Here is a 26326-nt window from a genome sequence, read left to right on the forward strand (position 1 = left end):
CTATTGATGGGTAAAGATGTTCATCAACCATTATTTTTAGTTTAGCATTATTCTTAGTTTTAAAAATTAAAAAACAAACAAAATTTCCATCATTGGGTGGTGGTGGGCAGTGAAGAAAAGTTAATTACACTATAGCACATCTATTCTATGCATTTTTGTGTAACCATTAAGATTCTTTATATGATCTAATATTATGCAACTGTTTAAAAGGGTAAAGAATAAATAAATACTTAGACAATAGATAGGAAGATATCCACAATGTATTAAGTGAAAATGTGGATTGCCAAACTACACAGAGTGTGATCCCAATGTTGCATGTTTACATATACTGTATATTTATTTGTATATATGAATACAAGTTTATGTTTAAATGCATGGGCAAAAATTTGGAAGGATATACACTAAACTTCACTGCAGTTATTTCTGTGTGGTGGATTACTGTTGCTATATACACTTATGTATTATTTGGAATTTCTGTAACTAGCATGAATTATTCATATCATGAGAACAGGAAACAAAGAAATATTCATTTTTGGTTTAAAATTATATTTGCTAGGTGTTTTAAATTACTTAGGGAAATCCTTATGTTATAATATTAAATACAAAATCAGGATATGAAATTGCATGTATAGTAAAGTCTTAAGTATGTAAAAAAAAAAAAAATGCAGACAATATGCCCAAATGAGTAGTGGTATTTTGAATAAGTATTTCCTACTCATTTACACTTTTTTATATGTTTCAAAATTTCAACAATGAATGCTTATTAATTTAAAAATAAAATATAGACAAGCTAAAGCTTCACAGAAAGTATGGAATTCCATGTAAAAGTATTGAGCTAATGTTCATGGTTGAAAAATTCCCACTAGAATGTGCTCAGGTATGTATATTACACACGGAATGATTCAGTGTGTCATGTCCTATTTGTAACAGGCACTTCCTGCCCAGTGTTCATTTACCTGTTTTTGAAAATGATCCTGAAAACTTTTGCATGGAGTAGAGCTACCATATTCCTAGCTCCAGGGGCTGCTGTATGGTTGACCCAGTGAAGTGGGTCAAATCAGTGGCTAAGGTGACTAGGTCTTTGAACAAATCAGTGGCTAAGGTGACTAGGTCTTTGAACAAATCAGTGGCTAAAGTGACTAGGTCTTTGAACAAATCAGTGGCTAAGGTGACTAGGTCTTTGATGAAAGACTAACCAGTTGCATAATGTATCCATGAGCTATTGCCAAATTGATAGATACAAAATATAAATAATGCTTTCAATCAAAGGTTACAAAAGGGGGTACTTCTATGACTTAAAAAAGTTTAATAAACTGGGCCGGGGGAGTGTAGAAAGGGTAAACATGTGTAGGACAAATTGGTCAATATGCATTTGATTAAGATGGGGAAGGTATTTCATGTAGTCATTATTTACAAGTAACTGAATTGCAGATGAACACCTTACCACCAAGATATGCAAATAAATAGTTTCTTTGTATTTTGGAATGGACATAATATTTACCATGAGTGGGATCCTGCAAGGAGTTGGTGGGGAGAGTGCTGTAGGTGAAGGGTAAAATTTACCAAATGTCAGTTTCTGAGTCTCCTACACTCTCATTGATGATTCAGTCCTTTTAAGATGAATGCTCAGTCTTTCAGATTCCCTTCTGGAGGAGGGGGAGAAATAAGTTACTGTTTGTAAAAAGAACAGTTGTAATCACAAGGTTGTGAAAGTTGCTGATCGTATTTCCTTCTCCGTAAACCCATCAAGGTAAAATGGAGGTGGTGTCATATCCTTTCAACAACAGACTCATTGAAATTAGCCGTGTTATTTTTCCCAGGAACGGATGCTAATTTGGGAATAGTATAGTCCAAATCCATACTAAGAATAGAAATGTTTTCTCAGTTAATGATGTGCCTCCCCCTACCTGTAAAATGTCACTTCTGGTCTTTCATCTAAGAGACCCTACAGAGAAACGATTTCTTCTAAGGAGTTACAAGGCACTTTAAATGCTGTTCTCTTGCTTTTCTAAGAAAACAAAAAAAACCCAGATTCTAGAAATTGCTTTAGGCTTAGTAGTTTGTAAGTGTGGGGAATCAGAGAGATGGGGAGGCCAGTAATTCTTTGTAAGCATTCTATTCTTTCCATTCAGCTTTCCAACCGCGCTGCCCCTATTATAGGCTCCATGATTCATTTTTTCAGCATTGCAGACTAAAAAGACTAAGTTCCCACCACCCACTTGGTGACTCTCAGTTGTGTGTCCCTTCAACTTCTCACTTAAGAATCCTCTTCCTGGGGCTCTGCCATGAATCCTGAGGAAGAAAGGAATTGGGGAGAGAAGGGCTAGGCTGGAGGATCAGCTAATGAGTCACTCAATATTGCCCTTCCCTATGGCCTTCAGCCACTATCTGTGGGTCATGTTTGTGAAGCTCCACTACTGTGCCACTCAGAAAAGTGCTCCTTTTCCATCAGGCAAACTGCCAGGGAAGTTTGGGAATAGCTTTTCTTACCAGTGTGGAGAGACCAGCCAGTGACTCCAGCAACTCCTGTCATTGCCATTTCCATGAGGCCCTCAGTCCACATCATGAAGGACTGGGTTTGTCTGTTTTTTTCTATATCTGCCCCACTTAGGCCTCCTATTGAGTCACCCACCACTAATCAAATGTGTCCTAAGCATCTGCCACCTGCCAGGTCCTGAGTGTTAGCTTTAGTTGGAATAAAAAGATGTAAAAAGGGATGTTTCTACACTAAAATACATCATAGGCTAAGGAGAAATTAAAGGCAGAGGCAGAAAAATTCAATCATAAAACTGGACTGTAGAGGTTCTGCGAGGGGGTGGGCACTAGAACTGTCTGGAGGGTTAACTGGGGCTAGATTATGGGGGACCTTTAATTCTGAGCATAAGTGATGAAATGCTATAAACCTTATTTTTTAAGCAATGGTATTTCTGTGATTTATGTCAACAGTTTATTTTTGAATCTTAAAAAAAGTTATTTTGGTCACTTTAAATATACCACAGGCACATTTTTAAACTCTTAGATTTTGTTAACACCTGCAGCTTTGTCATTGTACAAAATAAGTCACATTAAATGCTAAGTGGAAAAGCTTAAATTAAGTCTTTCAAGAATAGCCTCATCTGGAAACCAATGCTTATGGTGAGGTTTTGGAGCTCTGTTGCTCTAATACCATGCTAATCACTCTTAAATTTGATTTTGTGATACTCAAGAAGATATGAAGAAAGGAAATAAATAGCTTGCTGATCATTCATTAAAATCAAGTGTCTATTAACACGTGATACTATGCTATGTGCTATTTAGGAGGAAGCTAAAAACATGGTTATCCCCTTTTCACATTTATAACCCTAAAATAAATTTGATTCCAAGAGCTCTAATGCCTTAAATCAAAATTCATATTGATTTCTTAATCTAAATCTGTTGCATGATCTTCATTTTCTCAAGAACCCCCCAATAAAGCTAAATACAGTTTAGTCATTGAGTGCCTACTCATTATTTGTTTACTGAGTACCAATTATGTGTTTGACCTTTACATATGTCACCTAATTTAATCTTCACAAGCACCCCATGAGATGAACTTTACTATCCTCATTTCAAAACAAGTAACCCGACTCTCAGCAAAGTTAAGTAACAGGGCTTAGTCACACCACTAAAATGTGGTCAAAAAGGACCTAACCCAGTTTTGTCTGATTGCAAAACCTGTGCTCTTTCTCCATCACATATTGCGTAGGCATCAAAAGAAAAAGTAATGTATAAAGGATTACAAGGAGGATATATGCTGGGCATCATGGGGTCACAAACGTTGGCATATCTGGTCCTGCCTAATGGAGTCAGTAGCAGAAAAATATTTTCCCAGAGAGGTGGAGACCTATGTCCAGATTAAAGGATGAGTACTCAGCTAGATAAAGGAATCAACATATTCAAAGACAAATATGAGTGAAAAAGCATGTTGGTTTCAAAGATCTTTAGGTAATTTGATAATGCTACAGTACAGAGTAAAGTGAATTAGGTAGGGAATAAATCATAAAAAGCTTCCTGGAGTTTGGCTTGATAGGAAGGCCTTGTTTCCAGAAAATAAGAGTTTCATTTAGGGGAATTCTATAGTCATAACTGAGGTTTCTTTGTTTGGTCAAGTTGTCAAATGGAAATATGGCTCCCAGGAAAATATAATTTGTTCATTCATCAGCCATTTGCTGAGTATTTGTTATATGCCAGAAACTGTACTAGGCACTGGGATAGAGAGAGGAGTGAGATATTTTCCTATTTAGGATACCGTGTTGTAATTGACATTGAGATGCGCTCCCCACCATCCATCCCAGGATGCTCCTTTGGTATAAGAGCAATATTACCTTGAGGATTGACCCCACTCATAAGAAATATAGTAACCCCATTTCTCTTTCAAGGGATTGATTCAGGAAACCAGATTTAAGCCAGCCAAAGTCCTAATGTCTAAGATAATTCTTGTCCATAGACAGACTCATAATCCAATTTTTAAGAGACATAGGCAGATTGATTGACATACCACTTTACTCCAAAAAAAGATTTGAAGAAGGCTGCAGATGTGCATGCAAAATAGCAGGATAAAAAAATAAACTGATGAAGAATTGTGAAAAAGAGGAGGAAAAAGAAGAGGGAACAGCTACTAGAAGCAGCAAATGTGATCCTAATGTTTGTAGGAGAAAAGCAAAATGGAAAACATGAATAGTTACAAGACTCACCAATTCCATCACAAAAATAATGATGATAAGAAAACCTTACATTTATTAAGTACTTATTATGCTCCAAGCACTGTTCTATGCACTGAAAATATATTAACTCATTTAGTCTACAGAACAGCCCTATGAAGTGGGTAAAATTTTTATCTCCACCTTGAAATGAGAAAGTGAGGCCCATAAAGGTGAAATTAACTATCCAAGTCTTAGATCTAATAAGTGACAGTGCTAAGAAAAAGTTTAAAAAACAAATGAGCAGCTTGGGGGAAGCACAGTGTTCCTAATAGATTGTCAGGAGAGAAATATCTCTCATGTGTCCTTATGAAGAAAGTTTCTACCTTGATCTCACAAAAGTAGATTTTTACATTAATAGTTATCCTGATTGTGAAATAATGCAGAAAATTCCACAGCAGAAAATAAGAATTTTTCTTAAGTGTAAGAAAAAGTCAATGAAGGATAAAGTTTAAAAGTAAAATCTATATGCTCTAAAAGGTGTTTGTATGTTCTCTCAGTTATTATGATCCTTTTCTCTGCCAGGTAAGAAAGGTTTCCAGTTTCAAAAACGTAGGCTGAAGCTGATCGTGAGATGAGTCCTTCAATGGGGATTGGAAAATCTATTTGCCTAGCAACAATTTTTCATAGATACATTTGCATATCATGGAAAGATTCATATTATCTTTCAATTCTATTTTTCCAGGAACTTCTTGAAGTATCCTTGTATATACACCTACGTGTAAATACATGTATATAAACACACACATTTATACACCTAAATACAGATGCTCCTCAGCTTACGATGGAGTTATGGTCTGAGAAACCCACCATAAGTTGATAACATTGTAAGTTGAAAATGCGTTAATACATCTAACCTGCTGAACATCACAGCTTAGCTTAGCCTATCTTAAACATGCTCAGAACATCATCTAACACAGAGCCTATTTTATAATAAAGTGGCGAATATCTCACATAACTTACTGAACACTGTACTGAAAGTGAAAAACAGAATGGTTGTACAGGTACTCAAAGTATGGTTTTTACTGAATGTATGTCATTTTCACACCATTGTAATGTCAAAAAATATGAAAAATCTTTAAGTCAAACCATCATTAAGTAGGGGACTGTCTGTATATATGTGCATGTGTGTTTGTGTGTGTGTATTTATGCTTACATAAAACTATATACACCTGACATATACCTAATATGCTATTCTAAGTTTCCAGTAAAACTACTATTCTGATAAAAAGTAATTTCTGTATTTTTTCATACAATAAATAAAATTGAAAAAATACCATAAAGCCACACATATCTTCACAATGCTTCCATCTTATATTTCTTTCATCATCAACTTTTGGGGGTTGTTTTCTACTTGGACAATGATTCTAACACTAAAATCACAAGTAACTCTCTGGTGGTCTATTAACAGGCATGTGGCCTGGGCAGGCATGGCCCCCCTTGTACTATTCCCTCTCCACATCTCAGTTACTCAGCCCCCCAGGCTTTCCTCTTTTCCCTTTCACTAAAAGTTGTTATTAGGAAAGGATCTGAATAACTCACTCCCACTAAGTTTAAATGCAGGTGAGGCTTGATATCTACTGTACTTAAATTTCAACCATGGAAAGAACCTGAAGGATTCAGTCACTGAATGTAGAAGTTATCCTAAACTGGCCAGACCTAACCTTTTAAAGAAATATTATAAGTTGAGGGAAGGGCTGAAAGGAAGGGGAAGTTTAGAGAATAAAGTTCAAAAGTTACAATTTACATTTCATTCTTATAACACATTGTAAGAAAAAATAGTTTCTGTAAGTGAAGAGGTGAATGTTTTCACTATAATATTGCTGCATTGTAAGTGTTGTAATATACTTATTTTTTGTTAAAGAATTTCAAACGTAAAATAACAGTAAAGTCAAACTTGTTTTTCAAGACCAATGCTGCTCAAAGTCTTGTCCACAGACCAGTACTGTTCTATGGACTCTGCTGCCCGCTATAGACACTGAGAATAAAAATTTAGAGAGAGAATTTTAGAGCAGTTTGACAAAATAATTTTGTACATTGCATCAAATGATAAAAATGTTGTGGTTTTGTATTTTTGTCTTTTTTAAATATTCTTTTTCTACTAATTAATTTTTATTATATTTTACAGAAGTGTTAGTTTCAATAGATTGCAAATTTTAAAAAGATCCTAGGGTCTTTGTGACACACCATGGAACACTGACATTGGATGATACATGCAATGGCATGCACTGTCCAATATTCTCTTGGTGTTGCCTGTTTCCTGCACCCTGGGATTCTTGCCTCACCTTAACCATTGTTGTGAGTGATTCTGGGAGATCCTGCTTAGATCCCCTTTCAGATTGTTCCATCTTCTGAAACCGATTTGCTACCCCCCTGTGAAGTGCATTTTGACCAGTAAGAGAGAGTCAGTAGATAAAGTCCCTTCCTATTCTCCTTCTGATGGACTGTTCCAAGGTGTGGTTTTTTTATACAACCCATCTGAAGACTTACTGAAAGGTTGGGCAGATGCCCAGTAGCAGCCGTGTCTCGCCCAGCCTTATAGGAAAGGTGGTCAGAATGGCAAAGCATCACCTTGCATTTGCTTCCCATCTTCCTCTGCCTCAACTCCCTTTTCTCTCACTCTAGCTGTCATGTGATTACACATTTCAACAAAACTATAGCATGTAATCCTTGCCTCTGGTTCTATTTTCTACAGAATATGGGCAAAGGCAGATATATTATGTGTAAAATTGCAACATAAATAATTTTATGCTAAATGGAACATGCTGTTATATTTTGTTCTAATACAAACAAATGGTACCAGGTGTCAGAGGTTTTTTAAATATTTTATGGGTAAAGTCTTCTATCCATTAGTTCAACTTTTAAAAAATTTTTATTGAATTAGGAAAAAATTTTCATTATTTGTATAATCTAATGTAAATCCAGGAATCAATATTTGAGAAACACTATACTCAGGTAATAAAAAGACTAGATGATAGAAGGTTAAACAAATTTCCAGGAGTTGCTGGAGACGGATCTCGAGGCATGGGGGCCATTGCACTTTTGGCAAATGGCTGTTCATGGAAGATAGATTAATAGACTCATAAGAAGTAGAAATCACAGAATCCTACTTCTTCGTTTTGACAGATGATCCCAGAATAAGGAAGAAATTGTTGGAACCAAAAGGATGAACCGGTGGGTGAGAACTGCAGTTCCCAGTATATATACAGTTTACATATATAAATATATCCTTGTTGCTAATTTGTAATACCCAGAATCACACAATATTAGAGTGAGAAGAAACTGTCGCTGTCATATAATATAGCTTCTAAATTTTACATATAAGACAACTGAAAACTTAAAAGAGTAAGTAGCATGCCTGAAATTACCCAGTACTTAAAGAAGGAAGGCATGGAAATTAGAATCCAAGTATTCTGACTCCCATTTCAGTAATTTTATGTGGCACTATGGCATGGGAACCTTTTAAGTTAGCTACCATCTTAATTCCTCACAAAAAGGCTTCAGCTCAGTATCTAAAGTAGTAATATTGCATAAGAATTAAGCTTTGCTTTTCTTATGTAAATTAACAAAAAATAAGATTTGGCAAATTAAATGATTAACCAAAAGGATGAGAAAAGAGGACTTTTGCTTAGTAAAAGTAATTATCTGGGTAAATGATACAATTTATGAAAAATTAGAGAATTTCAGGATTAGAAGAAAACTTAACTAATCTATATACCCTGACTGAAGCTACCATCTACCCTACCCACCAGAAATGGCAATGATCTCCAAACCTTCTCTGTTTTTAGATTCAAAAACTGTTCTGATTTAGAAAAATAGAAGTTATCTTCTGAGTACTTCTATAATCCAGGCTCCAAGATAAACCTTTATTTAAAAGCCTCACAATAATCCTGTGAGTTAGGTACTATTGTTAACCCCATTTTACAGACAGGATCATTGAAGCTGAGAGATGTCAAGTGAGTTATCGATGTTTACGTTGCTTATACGAGACTGGACTTCAATATGCTTCTATACCCCTCATTTATGTCTATTATAGCATAATATACAGTATATTATAATATACTTGTCTATTAGAGCTTAATACACAGTCTAGCAACTCAGTGAACATGGCATCATAGGTTGCCATGAGGGCCCAGGATTCAGACTGGTTTCAAATCCAGCCTTTACTGCATATGAACTGTGTGACCTTGGAAAAATTACTTAACCTCCCTGTGCCTGCCATTTTCTTTCCTGTAAAATGTCAGTGGGATTATAAGTGTCTGGAATTTAGTAAGTACTCAATGAATATTAGTGATTATTACTAGTCGTTGAGAAGCCAACTTAAGCTAGACCTCCTGGTTGTCCTGGGCACAGCAAAATCAACTTAACTCTACCATCACGAATTCCCTATCATTAGACTCTTCTTCTAGTTGGAGGAAGCCTCTGTAGTACTTTTCAAAAGAAGTCGTGTATTTCTCCTGGGGAGGTGAACAGGCTCAGACACCTCTCCATGCCAGAATTTGCTTGGAAGTGTCAGCCATTGCTTTTCCCAGGAGTTATCAGTATAATTTTACAGATTTAAAAAAGAGAAATGTTTGAAGATAGTAACGAAATTGTCAAATTATAAATCAAACCAATATTCACTATTAGAAACTTTGAATATCATACTTCTAATCTAGAAACGTATTGTTTAGAGCAATGGTTCTCCAATGTGACTGGACATTAGCCTGGAAAGCTCTTTGGGTTAGGGTTAGGATGATCCAGAACCGATTACATCAGAATCTCTGAGGCTGGGGCTGAGGCATGAGGAATTTTTTGAAGCTCCACAGGTAATTCTTATGTGCAGCCAAGGTTGAGAATCACTGGCTTACTGCTACTGAGTTAAAAAAAAAAATTCTTAAAGTTGGGTCTGGAAATATGTACTTTCAAAAAAGTTGATGATTGCCTACACTGGGTCTCACTGGTTTGGAAAAGATAACACTCCAATAAAATAGCTGAGGGCCATGTTTACAGCTATAAAATCTGAGGAAACATTGCCAATGGAGCTTTCAGACAGAAAATATGTGGTAATATTTTGGATCCCAGGTTATGAAATTGAAAATAGCTTCTTAAAAATCTCCTTATTAACTAGCCTATAAACAACATATAGGAGTTGGGGTTAAAGGAGAACTTTAAATTTGTATTTTCCACTTTTGATTTACTAAATCATAACCCTTAACATTGAACCAACATAGTCTGTCTTTTACCTGCCAGGAATTATTTTCATAGGAAAATTGGTTGAAATTCAGCACTGATAATACAGACAAGATGGCACAAAAATCACAGCTATGTAGCAACCAAGCAAAAACAGTGCTGATTTATGAAACTTCACAGACTTACAAATAGAAACAAAGCACTAAATATTCATGAAATCCCATACAGTACTTTCACATGTTACATCTCAGTGATTTGTAACTTGGTTACAGGAAAAAATAATAATCTGAGCACATCCAAACATATTGAGCCTCTCGAGTGTTAAGTTTCACTAATATTTGGCCTTATTTTGTTTTGAATCATAAGTAAATTATGAATACACTGTAAATGGTTGACCATAAGCTAAACCTCCCAGAAAAAAGTAGAGAGAGATTTCATCAGCAAAACAACAGGGTAAAGATGGAATAAAACTCTTCTCTGATCACAATGCTTTTAAAACACGGCAGAAACTCTTTAAAGAAACAAAGACACAAGTGAAAGAAGCAAGTAAAATTCTGTCATTCGACAAAGCAATATCCATAAATGCTGATCATTAAGACTCTATGAAAACATAGAGTTAAAATGAGAAAATCTGTGCTTTGTATTCTTTGGATTGACTCTTCAGGAAATAATCTGATAGGCTAATACAACAATCAAGGGAATCTTAAATTTCATTGGGTTACCTTGCCAATTCTGGTCCCAGATTTATAAAATAATTATCTCAATTTTATTTAGCTATACTAATGACAGATGCAGATTTCAAACACAAACACTACACATAGAATTCACTTTTAAAGTGGAAAGATTAAAAGTATATCACAGGTGAAATCTAACTATTCAGCTCAAAACTATTGACGATGGTTCTCCTGGGGTCTGAGCAGCCCCAGACATCAGGTGGGCCAGTGGTTCTACACGTAGACACCAGTGCCCACCAGGGGCCACTTTCAAAATTACTGGGGACATTTTTGATTATGACAACGATCATAAGGGAGCTACTGGCATTCAGCAGACAGGAATCACGGGCGCTGGACGTCCTGCCATGCAAAGGAAAGTCCCACACAATGACGAGACATTTTACATCCTGGCCAATTTTCAGATATCCCTCTGGACATTCACATAACACCTGTTCTTAATCACCTAGTTTATATTTGGCTCTAATGCCCACCAAACATTTCAGCAATAATACTGTGTAAATTAAGAGAAGAAGGTATTTTGCTTTTTTCCCAGCACATTACCAGGAATAAACTTCATGACTTTGGAGAATCATCAACATCAATGCTGTTCATGTTACCTGAGTTGCCAGCAAATCACATCCCCATCAGCCTGCACACTCGCTGTTGTGTGTGGTTAATTCTGCCTGTGTTTATATATATATATTCTTATTTAGCCTTCAATTTGAAATATCAGATAGAAAATGTTTGCAATATGCCACTGAATACTGTTCTCTTATATCCAAACTTATTAATCAGGTAGGTGTAAGCATCTGACTACTTCATTATGCCTTTTGGAATGGTTGGACCCAAGCATTTACATATTGTAGTATGATTTTATTTTAGCTTGCTTTCCTTGGTTTCATATAATAATATAATTTCATTTTCCCTATGTATTACTCTTATGGCCATAATTTGATTATTTGTGAAATTTTTTTTTCAAAAAAAGAGGTTATATCATCTACAAATTTCATTTCAGGATGGTGATGGGGCACTATGAAATATCTGTTATAAAAAGGGAGTGCTGGGTCCAACAGAGTTGAGAACCCTGCTGTGGTCCAGCCCTGCATTTTCCAGAGACACAAAGAAACCTGCTCAAGGTCACACAGCTCACAGATGGGCACTTGGCTTCAGTTGTTCTTTTCCCTACACTAGGCTTTGAGAACTTCTCTCGGCATTAATGAAGCAACATTATGAACTGGGATAGCCAACAGCAACTGAGCACTTCTGTGCCAACACTGCATTAAATGCTATACAAGGACCATCACATGAACCCTCACATCAATCCTGTGATGGATGTTAGTGTGTCCGCTCCACAATTCCTCATTTGAAACTCTTCAGGCTGAGCTTCAGAACTGAGAAATTTTCCAATTTTGTAAAAGTAACAGGGTGCACACACTAGACATTATGCAATAGCCCCTTTAAGTACCCTATAAAAGAACACATTAATGCTTCTGAAGCAAAATGTGTAAGATTCACAGTGAGCTGGAGAAATCCTATACATTGCCTCATGGCAGTCGAAGTCAGGCTTACCAGCCACGTGACTTCAGAAGTCCCTTTTGTTTCTCAGAGTTTCTGAGATTTCTGACTTGTGGATCTGCATTGTTGTCCCCATTGGACAGATCAGAAAACAAAGTCTGAGAGGTCAAGTTGCCCACTCCCTGGGAAGTGGCTGAATCCAGAGCCCTTCCTCCTGCCCACCACACCAGCCAGCCTCTCTGAGAAATTCTGATGGGTAGAAAAACAAAACCAATCCAAAAAATCCCTAGAGCAATGTTTTAAAAATACACACAATTCTAACTTCCACTCCCTCCTCCCCAAACTTGGCTCAGTATCCCAGGGAGCAGATGATGTGCTGCCTGTCTGAACCCATTCACAATGGCATTTCACAACAAGGCCCCCTGAAGGAGGGGCCAGAGATGAGCCTCACAGCATCCTGCCAATGCTGTACTCTGCCCCGCCTGCCCTCCTCACCAGGGCCGCCCTGTTCTCCTGGGCTCCTGCCCAGCTGACCCGGCCTGAAGGGCAGCTGTAGCAAAGTACCTACATCTTTACAGTTTTCCGACTTGGAGAAGTGGATCAGGTCATCGTTGTACATGTCCTGGGTATTCAGCAGGTCACTATACTCTTTCTGGCTGAGATCTTCGGGGTTGATCCCGTTGGCCCTGAGGAATTCCTGGTATGCCACGCTAAAGGCCTGCCCGATGGACTGTGCGATCAGCTGGGCCTAGAAGAGCAGACAAAGAGGAAGGATGGTGGTCAACAGGGCAGCGATGCTGGTGGCTGGCCTGGGCTACCTTCCCATCTGGACGATGGTTCTCCTGGGGTCTGAGCAGCCCCAGACATCAGGTGGGCCAGTGGTTCTACACGTAGACACCAGTGCCCACCAGGGGCCACTTTCAAAATTACTGGGGACATTTTTGATTATGACAACGATCATAAGGGAGCTACTGGCATTCAGCAGACAGGAATCACGGGCGCTGGACGTCCTGCCATGCAAAGGAAAGTCCCACACAATGACGAGACATTTTACATCCTGGCCAATTTTCAGATATCCCTCTGGACATTCACATAACACCTGTTCTTAATCACCTAGTTTATATTTGGCTCTAATGCCCACCAAACATTTCAGCAATAATACTGTGTAAATTAAGAGAAGAAGGTATTTTGCTTTTTTCCCAGCACATTACCAGGAATAAACTTCATGACTTTGGAGAATCATCAACATCAATGCTGTTCATGTTACCTGAGTTGCCAGCAAATCACATCCCCATCAGCCTGCACACTCGCTGTTGTGTGTGGTTAATTCTGCCTGTGTTTATATATATATATTCTTATTTAGCCTTCAATTTGAAATATCAGATAGAAAATGTTTGCAATATGCCACTGAATACTGTTCTCTTATATCCAAACTTATTAATCAGGTAGGTGTAAGCATCTGACTACTTCATTATGCCTTTTGGAATGGTTGGACCCAAGCATTTACATATTGTAGTATGATTTTATTTTAGCTTGCTTTCCTTGGTTTCATATAATAATATAATTTCATTTTCCCTATGTATTACTCTTATGGCCATAATTTGATTATTTGTGAAATTTTTTTTTCAAAAAAAGAGGTTATATCATCTACAAATTTCATTTCAGGATGGTGATGGGGCACTATGAAATATCTGTTATAAAAAGGGAGTGCTGGGTCCAACAGAGTTGAGAACCCTGCTGTGGTCCAGCCCTGCATTTTCCAGAGACACAAAGAAACCTGCTCAAGGTCACACAGCTCACAGATGGGCACTTGGCTTCAGTTGTTCTTTTCCCTACACTAGGCTTTGAGAACTTCTCTCGGCATTAATGAAGCAACATTATGAACTGGGATAGCCAACAGCAACTGAGCACTTCTGTGCCAACACTGCATTAAATGCTATACAAGGACCATCACATGAACCCTCACATCAATCCTGTGATGGATGTTAGTGTGTCCGCTCCACAATTCCTCATTTGAAACTCTTCAGGCTGAGCTTCAGAACTGAGAAATTTTCCAATTTTGTAAAAGTAACAGGGTGCACACACTAGACATTATGCAATAGCCCCTTTAAGTACCCTATAAAAGAACACATTAATGCTTCTGAAGCAAAATGTGTAAGATTCACAGTGAGCTGGAGAAATCCTATACATTGCCTCATGGCAGTCGAAGTCAGGCTTACCAGCCACGTGACTTCAGAAGTCCCTTTTGTTTCTCAGAGTTTCTGAGATTTCTGACTTGTGGATCTGCATTGTTGTCCCCATTGGACAGATCAGAAAACAAAGTCTGAGAGGTCAAGTTGCCCACTCCCTGGGAAGTGGCTGAATCCAGAGCCCTTCCTCCTGCCCACCACACCAGCCAGCCTCTCTGAGAAATTCTGATGGGTAGAAAAACAAAACCAATCCAAAAAATCCCTAGAGCAATGTTTTAAAAATACACACAATTCTAACTTCCACTCCCTCCTCCCCAAACTTGGCTCAGTATCCCAGGGAGCAGATGATGTGCTGCCTGTCTGAACCCATTCACAATGGCGTTTCACAACAAGGCCCCCTGAAGGAGGGGCCAGAGATGAGCCTCACAGCATCCTGCCAATGCTGTCCTCTGCCCCAACTTGGCTCAGTATCCCAGGGAGCAGATGATGTGCTGCCTGTCTGAACCCATTCACAATGGCATTTCACAACAAGGCCCCCTGAAGGAGGGGCCAGAGATGAGCCTCACAGCATCCTGCCAATGCTGTACTCTGCCCCGCCTGCCCTCCTCACCAGGGCCGCCCTGTTCTCCTGGGCTCCTGCCCAGCTGACCCGGCCTGAAGGGCAGCTGTAGCAAAGTACCTACATCTTTACAGTTTTCCGACTTGGAGAAGTGGATCAGGTCATCGTTGTACATGTCCTGGGTATTCAGCAGGTCACTATACTCTTTCTGGCTGAGATCTTCGGGGTTGATCCCGTTGGCCCTGAGGAATTCCTGGTATGCCACGCTAAAGGCCTGCCCGATGGACTGTGCGATCAGCTGGGCCTAGAAGAGCAGACAAAGAGGAAGGATGGTGGTCAACAGGGCAGCGATGCTGGTGGCTGGCCTGGGCTACCTTCCCATCTGGACGATGGTTCTCCTGGGGTCTGAGCAGCCCCAGACATCAGGTGGGCCAGTGGTTCTACACGTAGACACCAGTGCCCACCAGGGGCCACTTTCAAAATTACTGGGGACATTTTTGATTATGACAACGATCATAAGGGAGCTACTGGCATTCAGCAGACAGGAATCACGGGCGCTGGACGTCCTGCCATGCAAAGGAAAGTCCCACACAATGACGAGACATTTTACATCCTGGCCAATTTTCAGATATCCCTCTGGACATTCACATAACACCTGTTCTTAATCACCTAGTTTATATTTGGCTCTAATGCCCACCAAACATTTCAGCAATAATACTGTGTAAATTAAGAGAAGAAGGTATTTTGCTTTTTTCCCAGCACATTACCAGGAATAAACTTCATGACTTTGGAGAATCATCAACATCAATGCTGTTCATGTTACCTGAGTTGCCAGCAAATCACATCCCCATCAGCCTGCACACTCGCTGTTGTGTGTGGTTAATTCTGCCTGTGTTTATATATATATATTCTTATTTAGCCTTCAATTTGAAATATCAGATAGAAAATGTTTGCAATATGCCACTGAATACTGTTCTCTTATATCCAAACTTATTAATCAGGTAGGTGTAAGCATCTGACTACTTCATTATGCCTTTTGGAATGGTTGGACCCAAGCATTTACATATTGTAGTATGATTTTATTTTAGCTTGCTTTCCTTGGTTTCATATAATAATATAATTTCATTTTCCCTATGTATTACTCTTATGGCCATAATTTGATTATTTGTGAAATTTTTTTTTCAAAAAAAGAGGTTATATCATCTACAAATTTCATTTCAGGATGGTGATGGGGCACTATGAAATATCTGTTATAAAAAGGGAGTGCTGGGTCCAACAGAGTTGAGAACCCTGCTGTGGTCCAGCCCTGCATTTTCCAGAGACACAAAGAAACCTGCTCAAGGTCACACAGCTCACAGATGGGCACTTGGCTTCAGTTGTTCTTTTCCCTACACTAGGCTTTGAGAACTTCTCTCGGCATTAATGAAGCAACATTATGAACTGGGATAGCCAACAGCAACTGAGCACTTCTGTGCCAACACTGCATTAAATGCTATACAAGGACCATCACATGAACCCTCACATCAATCCTGTGATGGATGTTAGTGTGTCCGCTCCACAATTCCTCATTTGAAACTCTTCAGGCTGAGCTTCAGAACTGAGAAATTTTCCAATTTTGTAAAAGTAACAGGGTGCACACACTAGACATTATGCAATAGCCCCTTTAAGTACCCTATAAAAGAACACATTAATGCTTCTGAAGCAAAATGTGTAAGATTCACAGTGAGCTGGAGAAATCCTATACATTGCCTCATGGCAGTCGAAGTCAGGCTTACCAGCCACGTGACTTCAGAAGTCCCTTTTGTTTCTCAGAGTTTCTGAGATTTCTGACTTGTGGATCTGCATTGTTGTCCCCATTGGACAGATCAGAAAACAAAGTCTGAGAGGTCAAGTTGCCCACTCCCTGGGAAGTGGCTGAATCCAGAGCCCTTCCTCCTGCCCACCACACCAGCCAGCCTCTCTGAGAAATTCTGATGGGTAGAAAAACAAAACCAAACCAAAAAATCCCTAGAGCAATGTTTTAAAAATACACACAATTCTAACTTCCACTCCCTCCTCCCCTAATTGTTGGGAAAAGCAGCTCATTAGCAGTGATACCAGAACTTTCTGTGTGGCTGGCCATGGGAAAAGGAATGTTTAACTTTTCTGAGAATCTGGTGACTTCACATGCTACAGGTCACATCAGAAACCACCACTACTATGGAATGAATTGTGTCACTCAAATTTTAATGTGCTGGAGGCCTGGTCCCCACCGTGACAGTGTTAAGAGGGTGGGAAAGCCTCCTGTGATAGTTGAAAGGTAAGACCTTGGAGGGGTGATCGGATTGTGAGGACAGTACCCTCGTGGATACACTGATCCATTTTTAGAATAATGGGAGTGGTTCTAAATATTCACTTTTGGAACTTTCTGAGGACCTTATAAAAATCTGTTTTCTCCCAGTTTGCATGTCTGGCCTCAGTTTTAAAGCAAGAGCAGGAAGAATGTCAGGGAGAGGGATTTTAGGTTCCTTGGCTTCTCGGCAACCTTGTCCTGGGACTGTTTTCTAGAGAACCAGGCCAGTAAAGGAAGGCGACAGTAAGTGTCAGCATCTCCTCCTCTCTGTGGCCACAGCCATGAAAACTCTGGTTCCCCAAAGAGCAGGACTGCCTCTGACTCCTGACTTCTTGGAGGAAGGCAATTTACTGCAGCTAGGTGAACACTGCACTGGAAGAAAAGAGCCTCTTTTAAGAAGGCTATACCACAAGCAATTTTCTTTTAAGCAGGTAAAGGCTCACTGCTCCATACGAGAAACAGAGATTATTCTGTGGCACGAGGAAAAATTAGCACAGTCAATGGTGCTGACATGGTCTCTTTTAAGAAGGCTATACCACAAGCAATTTTCTTTTAAGCAGGTAAAGGCTCACTGCTCCGTACGAGAAACAGATTATTCTGTGGCACGAGGAAAAATTAGCACAGTCAATGGTGCTGACATGGTCCTCTGAAGAAGGTGGGCGGGGGGACCCGCCATTCAAAACCATTGTGGGTCTGTGGCCCACCCTGGAAAGGAGCTTCCCAGGCCTGCCAAAGCCAAAGCCGAAGCCGAGGGAGGTGAGAGCCTGGGAGTAGCTTGGGTGCTAACGCAGTTTGCAGCCTGGAGGCCTCACGGGCAGATCTGGAGACAATCCTGGAAGAAGGCCAAATGAAAGAATGGCCTCTGTGGAAAACTAGTGTTCTCTGTTGACCTCATCACCTGGAGAAATGAGGATGAGGGGTCCCTGGCTCTGTGCAGGAGGAGGAGCTGCTGTGCACAAGGACGGGGCGGGGTGGGCTGCGCCCCTGCGTCTGCTGGGGAGGGCAGGGCAGTCCTGCACAGCAAAGAACCGCCCTCCCCCAGCGCCAGCCCCCACAGGGCTGGCTGAATTCTCACCCCCCACCCCTCATTCCAAGCCCTCCAGCAGCTCGGCCTCCTTTCCCTTCCTCGAACCAATTCAGAAGGCCCTGCCCTGGGCCCCTGCACTGCTCTCCCCTCGTTCTCAGTTTACTCAGGCCTCTGCTCAAGTGCCACCTCCCCAAGAAAGGACCTGGTGGACGGCTCCACCTGAAATAGCCTGTCCCTCTATCCCCTGGCCCTGTTTTTCCATATAGCACTCCCCACTACCTAAGTTTATATTAAGTGTATTTATTTTCTGTCTCCCCTCAACCCTTATGAGCACCTTGTCTGTTTCATTCAGCCTTATCTCATATCCCTAGCACTACAAAAGTGCCGGACATACAGGAGGTGATCAGTGTATGTTTAATGTATAATGAATGGGACTGATTCAGATTCCGAGAAATCAAGAGAATCTGGCCACCCAACCGCTGCCCGGGCCACCCAACTGCTGCCTGGGTCACCCAGAAGGAGATCGGGGAAGCCACCCTTACGTCTTCAGACTCAAAGACGTGGCAGATCATTTTGTACTGCCGCTTTCCATCCTGGGATGGGTGGGAGGCTTCCACGTTTTCCTGCGAGTTGGAGCGGGGCATCCGCCGGCGGGCCATGAGCACCACGATGTTCCCGATGTCTGCGATGTAGGAAATGGTCCTCAGAGGGTGGTCCATCATTGTCTCCTGGAGGCAGGAGGAGAGGGAGGTAAGTCTTGAGCAGCATCTAACGACCCACGAGGAGCCTACCACCTTCAGCCCAGCCAAGCACAGTCCATGTGTGGGTGGGCTCTGGGACCAGCTGCGAAGGCCTCGCTGGAGATTATGTATACCGACCCAGGCCTGAAGGCACCTCCCTTGCTACCCAAGAGCAGGAAATGATCTGTGGCAGGTGAGAAGAAATAAGAACTTTCAAATGTTTTACAACCAGTGGTGGGTTAAAAAAAAAAAAAAAGAAGAAAGAAAATATCTAAATGGCCTGGTTTCGTGTGTGTGTGTGTGTGCGCGCGCGCGTAAAAAAAAAAAAAGAAGAAAGAAAATATCTAAATGGCCTGGTTTCGTGTGTGTGTGTGTGTGTGTGTGTGCGCGTGCGCGTGCGCGTGCGCGCGTGTGATTTTTAAACAAAATATCTCAAAAGGCTAATCTGTCCAAGTTAATGAACAGATAAGAATTTAGGAGAATGATACACATCCGTGTTCTAGCTTTTCCTTTGTGCTTTACGAAGACAGTCCCAAGCACCTCCCAGCAGCAGGCACTACAAACGCAACCTTCTGGCTTGTATGGAACCCAGTATCTGGGGATGGCTGCTCTACAGACACAGGCAGTCTCTGGGTTGCAGTGCCACTACACTTCACCCCAAGAAAGGTGTGAGCCAGCTGATACCTGCGTGTCGGCATTCAACACCTTGATTCTCTGGGTAGAAATGAAGAGATCCACTTCGGTCATTGGCTGAGATTCACCTTCAGGAGCCTGAGAAGAACAAAGCACCGAAAGAAAGTTTTACTATGTTACCCTGACCCAGATGCATGGGAGCAAGGTTAGCTCACACACAGGCACCAAGACACAGTCACCAGAACGGCAACGCAGACTCTAGCATTCAGCTGCCAAAGCCAGGTACCACACAGAGGATGGATACATGGACAAGAGTCACCATCTCTAGGCCACAGGGAAAAATGCAGAATCCCCCATGCTTCCTCCCTTAGAGAAGCAGTAACTCACTGCAGTAGACTCAAGGAGTAGAGGCAACCAACTTGTACCCAAGGACCTTGCAGAAGTCACTTAGGGCTTGCCCCTTCTTGGACTGATGGGGAACAATATTTATAGCAGGTGCAAATGAAGCCATTTGGATGCAGTTCTGGTAAGAGGGTCTTCATGTTCACACACCACCACAGCGACACAGAAGCACTTGCCAACTCCTGCCACCCCATTAAAAAAGAGCCCCAATGCCACAATGTCCCAGGAGTAGTTCATAAGCACCTAGAAGCTCCACAACCAAAAAAGCACAGTCTGGTTCATTTAGGGATTAATTACACACACGTGTGGTTATTAGCGAGTTTTCTTTTTTGCATCCAGCAATCTGACAAATCCACAAATCAATCATAACTATAGTTGAACAGACCCAAGTCCCTGACATCAATGCTCCTGAGTGGTTGGAACTTTCACACTGGTTCATGGTTCATTTAGCATCTCCAATCTGCTCCCTGTCGTTCCTCTGAAGTGAAATGACTAATGAGCAACAGAAAACGGCCACTTTAGGCAACTGAGTTTTGAAAGACGCTGGCTTATGGGGCGGTTCAAAAAGAAATCTGAACAAAAACTTGCTGGATGCAGAAAACAAAAACACAAAATAATAAAAAGGCAAAACATAAACAAAAGAACAGGCATAACACCAAGCTGCTGAAGTTGTTTGTACTGCACCTTCTTCCTGCTTTTGGCTAATTTCTGGGCCATCTGCTTAGCATGGAACAAACAGAGACAGGAGAATAGTTAGAAAGGAACTTGCAGAGATTCAAAGTTGAAAAGGGAATTGACAAACTAACACTGATTAGTGGTATAAGGCATTTTGTGGGAGGAGGACTGGCTTAAAAAAATCCCACTTTAAAGACAAATTCCTAATTCAGAATTAGCAGGTGGTGAGGGCAGTGAGATGAAGGAAACATATTAAGGTGCTTCTCTTATACTTATCTGCAATTTATCTTTAAGAAAAATCAACTTTTGGTTCTATTGACTTTCTTTACTGTATGCCTGTTTTTCTATTTCATTCACTTCAGTCTAGATCTTTATCTCTTTCTACTTTCTTTGGATTTGCTGATTTTTTTCTGAGCATCTTGAGATAAAAACTTAAATATGGCTTTTCAAACTTTTCCCCCACCCTGGGATTTTAAAGCTATGAATGTCCCTCTAAGCACTGCTTTGGCTGTATCACACTAATTTCGGTACGTTGCAATTTAATTATTATTCCATTAAAACATCTTCTCATTTCCACTGTGATTTCTTCTTTGAACCTTAGATTACTTAGAATTGTGTTATTACTTTCAGTGCATTTGGGGATTTGCCAGTAATCTTTTTGTTATTGATTTCTGAATTAATTCCACTGTGGTCAGAGAACATATTCTGTACAATTTCAATCTTTTGCTGAATCATAGCTGAATGGCCCAGCTGAATGATTAACTCAGTGAATGTATCATGTGGACTTCAAAATATGCATTCTGCAGTTGCTGGGAACAGTGTTTGATCAATGTCAATTAGGTCAATTAAGTTGGTTAAGAGTATTGGTTAACTACTCTGTGTACTTGCTGATTTCCTTGTCTGCTTATTCTACCATTTATTGAGAGGTATGATAAAATCTCCATCTGTTACTGTGGGTTTGTCTATGAATCCTTCTGGTTCTGCCCATCTTTGCTTTATCTATCTTGTTGCTATGTAATAAGGTGCAAACACATTTAGGATGTTATGTCTTCCTGTTGAATTGATCCTTTTATTTTTCTTCTTTATCTTGACTTAAATTTTTACAGTATTAATATAGTTTATATCTAATGAAGAACGGATGTAATAGTCCCCTTTTGCTTATAATTAAAAGACAGCACAGTTAATAAAAGCAGAGAGTGTGGGGCTGGATTGTCTAAAACTGAATCTTGGCTCTGCCACCTACTAGTTGTGTGACTTAGAGCAAGCCACTTAACGTTTCTGTGCCTCAATTTCTTCATCTGTAAAACAGTATCTACCTCATAGGGCTGGTCTGAAGATAAAATGAATACACGCAAAGCATGTGCCTGGGGCATTATGAGCACTACATTTGTGTTTGCTATATGATTATAATTTACTTATGTCAGGATGCAATTTCCTGGCTTTTGGTAAGGCCTGCTGTATATACAGATCTTGCACAAATATGGGTGAATCAAAGGCCAAACTGTGGACGCTGTTGTGGTGATGGGTGGGGTGGAGGGAGACCTGTTCTCTCACGTTCCCTGGTACTCACCTGGTAGAAAAGCTCTTTTGCTCTCAGCAGTGCATCTCTATTTCATTAATGACTAAAATCTGTTGCCTGTGCTGCCTCACTGTAGAGAAACTGGATGAGCCATCCATCCAGACACCCAGTAGCTAATCTCTGATACGCCCAGGAAACCAGGGCCGGACTATTCCACACGGCCACCCCACAGCTCTGACTAGGGGTCATGAGTTCATGGTGAACAGTCTGCTCTGGAAACACTGGCAGGCAGCAACTACAAGTGTTATCCTAACTACCGTGCATCACAGTGGAAAGATTTCTGCATCTAAGGAGTGGCCCTGAGCTGATGTCACACCATGCCATGCCATGCCACGCCACACAGGTTCCTGTGTGGAATCCCAGAGTCCTGCCAGGAAGGTTTGGACCTGCCTTGGTTATAACTTGAATGACAAATGACTGCTGTGAGATCTCAATGTTCGTTTTCTACCCCCTCCCCTGAAATGACATGGCAGTAATGTAGGAATTTTTCAGTAATTTTGATACCAAACCTAAAAGCTGTTGGTGAAAATTTTTCAACTCTAGGGAACTGTGCTTTGAAAAAACCCTTTCAAAGGAAAACAGCTCCACTATCAATGGAATACCCAAATTCTGGAGTTTTTTTGCTAGAATTGATGATGAAGAGGATCCAAAAGGCAAACTGAGTTTCAGGAAAGGTATCCTAAAATAATTCTTATGAAACTAAAAATATTTTATGCACTTAGAGGAATACCACCTTTAAATCACTTATGATAACCAACTGCCCTGAGACAAATTATAATTTAAAATCTAGAAATAACATTGAAAAAGATGAGGGGGGAGAAACCAGAATGAGACACTGGAGCAGCAGAAAGAGGTTCAAGAGAAAAACATAAGGCCAGCATGCACCTCAAAGCAAGGAATGACAACATCCACTTAAATCCTCACGTTGCATGGGACTGGCCATGGCTTACCACCCAGCGGGGGTGTGCTGCAAAGGGTAAACTGAGGCACCATCCGTCACTCACTCAATCCACAATGTATACTGAGTATTTACTGTTACTAAGACACTCTAAATAGTCATGCTAGGGATCCTTCCGACTGTTCTATCCTTTCTCACCTCAGCTGACATTTACTGAGCACTTTTCATGTGCCAGTATCCCTCTAAGCACTTCACATATATCAACGTAAAAGCTTACAAAAACCCAGTGTGGTAGGCATATTATCCCCAGTTTTCAGAAAAGGAAAATAAGGCACAGAGAAGCTAATTAACTTGCCCAAGATCACACAGCTATGAAGTGGCAGAATAGATTCAAACCCAGGCAATCTCACTCTACATGCCAAGCTACTAGTTGTACAACCTGGGCATGCTTCTCATCTGTCAACTTCTCAGTGTGTCTGTAAAATTGGGCTAATAATACCAATAATACCGATACTACCTCACAGGATTCCCTACCCTAGCTACTAGTTGTACAACCTGGGCATGCTTCTCATCTGTCAACTTCTCAGTGTGTCTGTAAAACTGGGCTAATAATACCAATAATACCGATACTACCTCACAGGATTCCCTACCCTATCTATTTTTTTTTTCCTTTTTGTCTTTTTTCGTGTCTGGCAACGGATCGCAACCCTCAGTGTCGCGCCCGTACCGGACCGGGACCGGCAACGGGATCGCACCCCTCGGTGTTGCACCCACACCTCGCTCAGCCAGCGAGCGGGAACCGGTCTGTATGTGGGATCCGAACCCTCGGTGGGAGCGCCTCCGCGCTCCCAAGCAGCGCACTGTAGCAGTGCGCCACCGGGCCGGCCTGTTACCCTATCTACTTTGAGGAGTGAATGAAGTAACGTATGTGACGGGCCTGATGTAAGTGTCAGTGTCCTCTTTACTGACTGTAGACTTCTTCAAGCAAGATGGGAAATGGCATGACTCAGACAAAGCTACAATGATAAAAACTTTAATTATACAATGAAATCATAATTTTTAACATTGAAAAGGAAATCAAAAAAGAATGGAAAAATCTGTTCTTTGTGATATAAAGAATATTTGATAATAAATGCCCTTGAAAAAATGCACGGACCACAAAATACAATGGTACTTCGAAAAGTTTATGGAAAGATTTGTATGATTTTTGAACTCAATTTTTCCATGAACTTTTGAAGTACATCATACCTAAACACCACATGGGACATAATTATATGAGCTTCACAAATAGGGCAAGAACAGAGACAAAGACACCGCACCCAGCATGGAGAGTGTCTCAGCAGGTCACCTGGTCTTCTGATAGAAAAGCAGAGAATGAAGCGGGAATGTGGGTGGAATGTAAGGATGGAGATGTCGTGGAGAGAAAGGAAGACAGGGCGCTTGCTGCACTGGCTTCAAGTTTGGTTAGATAAGAAGCAAGCAGGATTCCCACACTGTGGGGGAGAGGTGTGTTCCATAGGACAAAGCTCTCTCCAGAATTTTCTCCCAAAACATGTTCCAGAGGATACTAGCAACAAGACATGAGCAGGTATCCCACAGTGATGATGTATTCTGTGCTCAAATAATTACGGGAGCTGCTGGTTAAACAAAGTGAACAAGATCTCCTTAGTACAGGACTTCTCAGAGCCTTTAAGAGGAAAACATGTGGCAAATATCCAAAAAGGAGATGCATTTTGTAGTGTTTCCTAAGCTTATTTGCCAATGGAACCCTACCAGAAATGAGCACTTGTCTTGACTATAATGCTGCACAGTACAGGTGGAGAAAAGATGCTCCCTAATGCTGGATGGTCCACCCTGTGAAAGGCAATGGTCCCCAAACTGTAGTGCACATCAGAACTTCCTTGAGGGATTGTTAAAACACAGATTCTTGGGCCCCAGATTCTGGGGTCAGGCCTGAGAATCTGCATTTTAACAAGTTTCTAGACAATGCTGATACTACTGATCTGGAGATCACACTTTGAGAACCACTGCTCGACTGCATCTCCCTAAGGTAGATGGGGGCTTCCTGGAAGGATATTATTTCTTCTCAAAAATAATAAGAAAGGCAGAAAGGACACATTAGGGAGGGATGAAAGATGGAGAAAAAAATAAAAACCCAAAATGGCAGATGTCTTCTAATTCGGCTATTGTGCTCAGACATGCTTTATTCCTTACATTTTGGTAAATGGAAAAATCTTTTAATTTCAGATTCCTCAGCTTGCCTTGTATTATTGCTACCTAAACATTCTTTTTGGCTCCTTTTTAGAATGCAAGTTTCTCAAGGTCAAGGACTGTGTGTATGGGTCAATTTTTCACTCCTAAAGTGTCTAACACAGGAGTCTGCAGAGGAACAGCTTGCTTTTTGAGCCAAATTCATTTGTTTTCTTCTTGCATTCAGCAGAAAATGCCTGGCCAAACCATAGCTCCAAATTCTCTCTCCATTTGGCAAATGAACCTGTAAATTCTTTGTTAAATTAAGCAAATAGCAATTCTCAAAACTCCACATGTAAATCCAGTGAGCAATATTCAATTCTAGTATACACTTGGTGCTATGTGAGTGACAGACACCACAATCAACAAACAGAACAGAAATTAAAGACTGTTTTGAAATGGAAACCTAAGCTTCAGGGTCAGCGTCTGCTCAAAGATAAAGCACAGCAAACAGCAGGATGCATGCACCGTCAGTATTTCTTCCACCCACCCGGGCAAACAATGTAGGCAGAGGAAAGAGAGAGGGGCAAATTGGGGATCTCTGTGGGGAGTGAGGGAGGAAGAAGGAATCAGAAAACGAAAGGAGAAAACTATTCCACCTTTGTTTAGGTGAAAATACAAAGTCAGAAATTACTAATCAGCTGATCATCTTGGGGTGAAGAACAGAAGGAATCAGAAAACGAAAGGAGAAAACTATTCCACCTTTGTTTAGGTGAAAATACAAAGCCAGAAATTACTAATCAGCTGATCATCTTGGGGTGAAGAACACTGCTAAATGGATTGCAAAATAAATTCATAGAGGGCCGGCCTGTGGCTCACTCGGGAGAGTGCGGTGCTGATAACATCAAGGCCATGGGTTCGGATCCCGTATAGGGATGGCCGGTTCGCTCACTTGGGAGAGCGTGGTGCTGACAACACCAAGTC

General features: G+C 40.7%; 1 protein-coding gene across 1 annotated transcript in view; it reads right to left on the reverse strand.

Annotated features, from left to right (window-relative positions):
- Positions 1–12512: 12512 nt before the first annotated feature.
- Positions 12513–26326, reverse strand: part of LOC103586021 (amyloid beta A4 precursor protein-binding family A member 1-like) — a 49600-nt gene continuing 35786 nt past the window's right edge. Inside the window, exons 6-10 of the mRNA XM_008567141.1 lie at positions 20685–20717; positions 19650–19736; positions 18768–18953; positions 14895–15170; positions 12513–12866 (exon numbers count right to left, since the gene is read on the reverse strand). Of these exons, the coding sequence (XP_008565363.1) occupies positions 12513–12866; positions 14895–15170; positions 18768–18953; positions 19650–19736; positions 20685–20717 (936 nt within the window). The remainder of the gene's footprint in view (positions 12867–14894; positions 15171–18767; positions 18954–19649; positions 19737–20684; positions 20718–26326) is intronic.

Source organism: Galeopterus variegatus, unplaced genomic scaffold, assembly GCF_000696425.1.
Source record: "Galeopterus variegatus unplaced genomic scaffold, G_variegatus-3.0.2 Scaffold296, whole genome shotgun sequence".
NCBI lineage: Eukaryota > Metazoa > Chordata > Mammalia > Dermoptera > Cynocephalidae > Galeopterus > Galeopterus variegatus.